The sequence below is a fragment of the Alligator sinensis genome, unplaced genomic scaffold (assembly GCF_000455745.1).
Source record: "Alligator sinensis unplaced genomic scaffold, ASM45574v1 scaffold1046_1, whole genome shotgun sequence".
Taxonomy (NCBI): domain Eukaryota; kingdom Metazoa; phylum Chordata; order Crocodylia; family Alligatoridae; genus Alligator; species Alligator sinensis.
In genome coordinates, this window is record NW_005842174.1 from 1,459,375 (window position 1) to 1,466,493 (window position 7,119).

Below are 7,119 nucleotides of genomic sequence, written 5' to 3' on the forward strand. Positions count from 1 at the left end.
CAGAGATGCAGGTGGATTCAGAGTATGTAAGAACTAGAATTTGATGAAATCTTCAGTGATCACTCTAGATCTTTGGGTAGAAGACCTGTCCCTAATTCTCTTTGATTCCACTTCCAAGTATTATATTTTTGTTTTAGAGTGAAGATGCTATTAAATCTGAGAATGATGAGGCTGATGATATGCCAGAGATCCAAGAGACAGTACAAGTTATGCCAGGCAGTAAGCTACTGTGGAGGATAAATTCTAGACCTCCAAACTCCTCACAGGTAATGCCTTCAATCTGTCAAAATATTCTATGGGTATTACTAGGATGTTCAAAAGAAACCCTGTAGATCATTGCGTCTTTATAGGCAGGCTCAGAAGAGCCCAAAATATCATCCTTTAAATCAAGAAAATGGTAGGCAAGTTTTCTTGAAGGGTATTTTATTTTTATGTTCATTTCCAAATAATCTGGAAAACTAAAAATGTGAATATGTAAGAGTCTAAGAATTGGAGAGAACCCATCATGAGCAACAAGTTTTCTGCAACCTCTGAAGTGAGGACATGTAAATCATCACAGTGCTTTCCCTTGCCAATATGTGCAGCACAGTTTAAAAATGAAAGGCGGGAATTTTCAAAAGCCCTTTGCAATTGGGCTAACATTGCTTTTGCTGTCCTCAGTGGGAATAAATTTAGTTTAAGGATTAATTACTTTTGAAAATTCTGTGGTAACAGCCTAGTGTTAGGAATCAAAATGTAACGCGTATATAATAAAGTGATTTTATCTTTATTCTTTCTGAAGATGTACAATTTCACCAGTTTTGCTGTAAGTCTCAATGAGCTGGAAAAAGATATGGAAGCAATATTAGCTCCCACTGACTGTCGGCTGCGGCCAGATATCAGGGGCATGGAAAATGGCGACCTGGGTATGTGCTATTTTTGGAGGGTCTGTGCTTAATTCTTTTTTCTTTGTACCCCAATTTTCAGTACATTTTTTCTACACATGCTGCTTAGATGGGGTCCAAGGAGAACATTTTGGTGTTTTTGTACTTTAACAAGAACATGTACTATAAATGCTTTCCCTTACTTAAAGGCATTTGGATTGTATTTCTCTCCCATGTTTCTTCGGTGCATATTTTGCAAAGTAACCAATCCGTTTTTAAATTTCTGCTAGATCTGGCCAGCAAGGAGAAGGAGAGATTAGAAGAGAAACAAAGAGCTGCTCGCAAGGAGCGTGCAAAAGATGAAGTAGAATGGCAGACGAGGTAACATTGAGAGGAAGGGGAAGAAAGATGGCATTGGGTTAATACTTGGAATCATTCAGTTGTATATAAGACTACAAGTTCTGTCTTTGCCTGGCAGCACATCATGCAGAATCTGCTAAAAAGGATGTTTAAATAATGTAGCAGAAAGCCAAAATTTTAGATTTCATTTCAAAAGAACCATCTTTCTGTAAATAGAATTCATGCTCAAACTTGTCATAAGAGGCCAAGGGAATTGCCTCATACAGATTACTTTTGTGCCATGTATTGAATAAAACGTAAAACATGGGGGTATCCTCAAGTTATTTTAAGGGATGCAGACAGCTGTGGATGGTAGCCCTCAGTGCAAGCTTTACTGTGTAGTACCTACAGCATCAGTGAAATTTGGCCATCTCCAAGCCAGCAGGAAGCAGATCACTACAAAGGGCATGTAATCCACATGGCTAACTCCTGTGATTAACCCTCTCAGAAATAGTAATAATACTTTTCAGGTGTTACAGCTGCTAGGTGCTTTTGCCAAGGATGGCCCACCATCACCCAGTCTCTTTGAGGCCCTCTCCTTAAAACACATTTTATTCATTCAAATTAATTTAAACACAGCGATGTTCTCCTGCCGAGCCCATGCTCCCGGAGCCTGGAGGGTTTTCATTCTGCATGCCCCACTGTGTTCTGGGGCCAGTCATGGGAGCTTCCCTCCTGCAGCTGTCCTTTTCACTGAGCTGTGACCTTGACTGGCAGCTGGCTCCTTTGCGGGGTTAGATAACTGTGCAGGGATGGCAGCCCCCTGTGCCATAGGAATAGCCCACCCCAGCACAGGCACTTTCCATGCCTAGACACCTTTTTGTTTACACAGGTGGGTAGTCTCCCTTTAACAATGTTATTAATGGGGCAACGAGACCCAAAGAGGTGAAGTGACTTGCTGCAGGGCTCCATGGTGGCAACTTTGGGAACAGAATCACTCCCCAAACCTGAGATGTTTCTGCAGTGCATAGTCCCTTCAGTTCACTCTTGACTGTTAAAAATGGCTGGGAAATATGTAATGAGAGAGAACAAGCAAGGAGTTTTAGATGATTCCGAAAGGGGAGGAAAAGCTAATTAAGGTTAAGAGTGCATTTACGGATTTTGATTACTTTTGACAGCAGGTTTAGCTTTAGTATGCAGGGGCAGATGTAAGCACTGAAAGGCTTTGTGGACACTATCCCAGCTGTAAGCAGTGGTTAGGCCTCATTTATGGAAAGACGCTATATTTCAGATTTGAAAATCGGCTGCCTTAACTGTTAGTACTTAGCAGCAGTTTTTTTCTTCTTTAAAAGCATTTGCCAAATTACAGTAAGCATTTGAAATTGAAGAATCAAATTACAGAAGGCTCTTGAAACTGCTTACAGGCCTTCTGCTGTTTACTTGTGCTCAGATTCCTGATACTGTTATGCAAGAGGCACATCGGCAAAAGAAACCAGGCTGTTTTTGTACCCAGGAGGTTTTTTTCTGGCTTTTTAAAAAAACAAATCTTTGAAGCGAGAGGGGTCAGTTCTTTAAAGGTATAAGAACAATTAGAAAGTAAACTGCTCTAGAGGTTCAGTGGGAATTATCTCTATCCCATGCGTGCCTTTGAAACCCTCTTCCAGGATGTATGTCATTAATTTCAACTGTGTATGTCAGTCAGCAGCCTAAATGTGAGCATCTGTTCATGTGCTAACATAGCGCATCCATTTCTTATGTATTTGGACACTGCTAGAAATTAAGGGGAATTAATGGTTTTTTGCCAAGAACTGATTTGATAATTTTAAATTAAAACAAAAAATATTGCTTGGGTTTTCTATCTGAATGCCATTGGGAGTGATGAAATCTGTATTATACTTTATTTTTAGTACACAAGGCTACTGGGGTGTAAGGGCTTTGGTAAATACTTCTTTCAGAATTTAATGTTTTAATTTTTCTAAAGTACCTAATGGGAAATGATATTTTAGGGCTGAGGAATGTAGGTATCCTGTTGCATTTCTTTGTAAAAGCAAAAAAACAAACAAACTCATTTTTCTCTTTTTTAATTACTTTCTTTACTTTTTACAGATGGTTTCAACAACGCACTAACCCATACACAGGGACTTCAGACTGGTTATATTCAGGTGGCTACTTTGATAGAAATTTCTCAGACTGTCCAGATATATACTGAAAATTCTGAACCTATCGCTCCATCTCATCTGGAGATCTAATTCTTAGAATTCACTCTAAGCCAGTTACTCTGGTTTTGTTAGTAGCCAAAACCAGCTTTTCTAAAGTAAATTTTAATGAAAATTGTATCATTCACCAATCAAGGATTTAATTGTCATTAATTTTTGACTGCCAAATATTTAAATGCTGTTATGTTCCCTCCATAAAGCTGCACTTAAATCATCATGTGTTCACTAATTTTTAAAGGGATGATGTGGGTTTTGGTCTCTTTGGTTTTTGTTCTTGCGTTGTGTTGCGTTTTAGTTTGGTTTTGTCAGAAATGGCTGTAGCCATTAGAGCTCACAGCACCCTTTTTAATGATACAACTTCATAAAATAAATAGCACAGAGATCCTTGTTGTTTAGTACAGTGAGAGAGAGTATAAATTCAGAACTTGGAACAATGGTGACTAATCAGTACAGTACAAACATTATCAAAACTGTCACGGGCAATATTCCCTGCAAAGAAGTGTATGTGAAATACTCATCTAGTATGTTCGTGCTTCAGAGGTCAGAGCTTTTGGTCTCCAGCCCATTGAGCTAAGATCAAGTACAGATCCTGGTCTCTTTCTCAATACAGTTCAATGAATTTAAAGACTTGAAAAAAAATATAAAACATGAAATATTAGCTTCTCAAACCGCAGTAAGTCGGTTGCTCTGAATTTTTCAGTCTTTGGACACTGTGAACATTTTAAACTATAGACCTGTAATAAGATTGCAGAAACATAGGTTTGGAGATGGGAAGGGTGCATTAAAAATGTGCTTATCTGAAGTCAGATGTTACTCTTTAAAATAAAAAAAAAAGTTTCAGAGACATTTGTAGAAATGTCAAAGTGGATACAGCATAAGATATTTTGGTATTGCTTGCTACCACTTGGAGGCTTAGCTCTCCACTACTTTTGGCAGCTTTAGCACTATATATGCTTCTAGACTTAAGTTTTTCTTTGAAGCACTTAGTATATAATTATATCTACAGTGGTCATGTTTGTTTGGGGGTTCTGTTTGGTTTTGTTTGCATGTTCTGAAGCATTATTGGGTCACATCTGGTTGAACATTGTGGAAAAAACATATTTTTAAAGCGATGTGGCATAACTATACCTATTAGAAGTTTTTTAAATCTCTGTAAGCACATGCAGTCAATAAGAGTGGATTTATTTTCGTTTGCATCGACTGTCAAAGCCATATAATATTGGAACTGGCTGAAGTCAGTTTATTGTATCTATAAATTTATGGAGTTATTTTCAAAGTGGTACATTTCTGAGATCAGGGCGTTGAAAAATTAGGTTGAGTAATGAAACCAGCTTTAATAATTGCTGGTTCTTTTATGAAAGCTTTTAATTTAGTAACCAGTACAAACTGGAGAGTGGCTACATTGCTGCTAAGTTTACAGTAATTCATAGACTGCTGATGTTAAGCAACAAGCAACTCTGAGTATTCATGAGAAGAATCAGTGTGGTCGATGCCTTCCAGATGCATTTGAGGATTCATACCTGTGACTTCATTCAAAGACAAGGTTTTGAAGTGTATCTGTCAGCTAGAAGAAACATTAAAAAAACAAAACCCCAAGAAAGAGTGGTACTCTTTTTTCATCTGAAATTATGGACCTGAAGATGAGAGAAACTGGATATTTGTTACATTTTAGTCATAGTTTGTTCATATTTTTTCCAATGAAGAAGGTCAAGGCAATAAAGGTTCAGCTCTGAAATACATTAATGTCAACTGTGTCCTGCTGTCAGAAATCAGAGTTTGTGTTGACCTTGAAGTCTCTTGGACAACCAGACTAGTTGATGGGCCTAGAGGTAAAATAATATTCACTTCTGCTTCTGAGAGCATTAAGCTTCTGCTTTTCATAAGGCACAACTAATCCATATGAGCAGCTCAGAAATTACTTCCTGTCAAATGTTGTGTAACTCTTAAATCTAAAGGATTAATATTTTCAATGCTATCAGCCCCTTCACTTTTCTTTGCAACCAAGGGAGCACTGGGCATGGCTACCAGTGAAAACAGTGAAGGGATTCATTTACATTTTAAGCCAGTTTTGTAATGTCTCATGAGTAAAACTAGTTTAAGCTAAATGCTTATGTTTTTTCTATTTGTTAGCATACTGTTTTAATATACATAGATTGAAATGCAGTCACCAGAATGGAGAAATGTTATAATAATGTGTTTTTGAAAAGCTACCTTATTTATAAAGATGATGTACAGGTGAGAAGCTTTGAAATATCTTCATTATGCAAAAAAAAAAAGTTGTTTTCCTTGTATTTGAAAAGATGCACATTTTAATCCAGATTGCATTATATCACTCTTCATGGAATAAAAAGTACCTTTGGCAGGTTTAAATCAAAGCCCAGAGAAACTTTTCTTTTTCTTCTCCTTCTCCCCTTCCCCATCCTTGAGCATCTCCTTTTTTTCTGAAAACCTTAAGTGAATCCCATGCTTGTCTGTTCTTCTTTTGGATTATTAGTTTATATGCAAAATATTGACCAAACTCCCACGCATCTCTGAAAAGCATACGTTCACCTTGTCCTGTGGCACGTTGTCCCATATTTTGATGATTCCGTTTGAAGTGAAAAGACTTTAAATTCTCACCTTAGTGGTTTAGTGTTTACGTCTAAAACTATTGAACTTTGCACCTTTTAAATACTGTCACTTTTATAACTTGATGAAACACTGACTATATATGTAAAGTAGTTGTTAGTGTATGTTGATACACTTGCCTGGGGTGGGGGGACGGGACGGACATTTAAAAAGAAACAGTAATAAATGCTAACCATGCTTCAAGCCTGTACCAGGTGAGAGGGATGTTGCTGTAGCAGGAGAAATTATACTTTAAACGCTTTTTGTGGAGGCAAGAGGATAGTTGCATATTATTTTGGTCGGACTGTTTTCTCCTCTATCCAGCCTGATTCTCATTGGTGACTTGAGCTGAAGTAGAGCTCTTATCCCACAAACAGCCTCTTTTTTTTCTTTTTGCTTTCTGTTTAAACGTGCCGTGGATGCTCAATTCTGTGGCATTAGCCTGTTCATGTGTAAATGCATAGGATGTCAAAGCTTGTAGATACCATGCCAAATACATGGTACTGTAGGAAGAAAGTATCTATGGAGGGATGATTGAATAGTTTAAACATTTTTGAAACACAAACAGGGCAAAAGCAGTTTTTGAATGAAAGTATTTGGGTCTGTCTGTTACCAGTTGAAAGTGTATCCCTCCCACAATGGAAGTTACATGGTTGTATAACAAAAGATGGACTAAGTTAGGGACAGGAATGAGTGGCATTCTCTTATTTTAAAGTATAAATCAACTTTTGGTAACATTTCAAAAGAAGGGTAAAATGCTTTCGTAGTTGCTGCATGGGCACTGGACTCTATCATTTGAAAGATTTGTGGTACTATAGATTGGTGACAACTTTTTGGGTTACTGGACGCTGTGATTTTTGGTTCCCAAGATGATTGAAGGAGAGAAAATATATCCCTGATTAGGTAGGAAAACTACAGAAGGAGTTAAGTGTTTAAAACCCCTTAAAAACTAAAATTCTCAGTAAATTAAAAGGCAGGGTTTTTTGTTTGAGAGAGAGAAATTTTCTCCTGCTTCAAGAAGTTTTCTGATTTTTTTTTTTTTTGATTTCCCCCCCCCCCCCCCCCCCCGCCGTTCTGCTCAACAAGCGTATAAG

At 37.6% G+C, this 7,119-nt stretch overlaps 1 protein-coding gene across 7 annotated transcripts in view; it reads left to right on the forward strand.

Moving 5' to 3' along the window:
- OSBPL2 (oxysterol binding protein like 2) overlaps positions 1–5,793 on the forward strand; it is a 60,459-nt gene extending 54,666 nt beyond the window's left edge. For all 7 annotated transcript variants that reach the window (XM_025206836.1, XM_025206832.1, XM_025206833.1 and 4 more), the window contains 4 exons: positions 138–266; positions 782–905; positions 1,154–1,244; positions 3,309–5,793. In XM_025206836.1, the coding sequence (XP_025062621.1) occupies positions 138–266; positions 782–905; positions 1,154–1,244; positions 3,309–3,411 (447 nt within the window). In that variant the 3' untranslated portion in view covers positions 3,412–5,793. The remainder of the gene's footprint in view (positions 1–137; positions 267–781; positions 906–1,153; positions 1,245–3,308) is intronic.
- Positions 5,794–7,119: the final 1,326 nt, after the last annotated feature.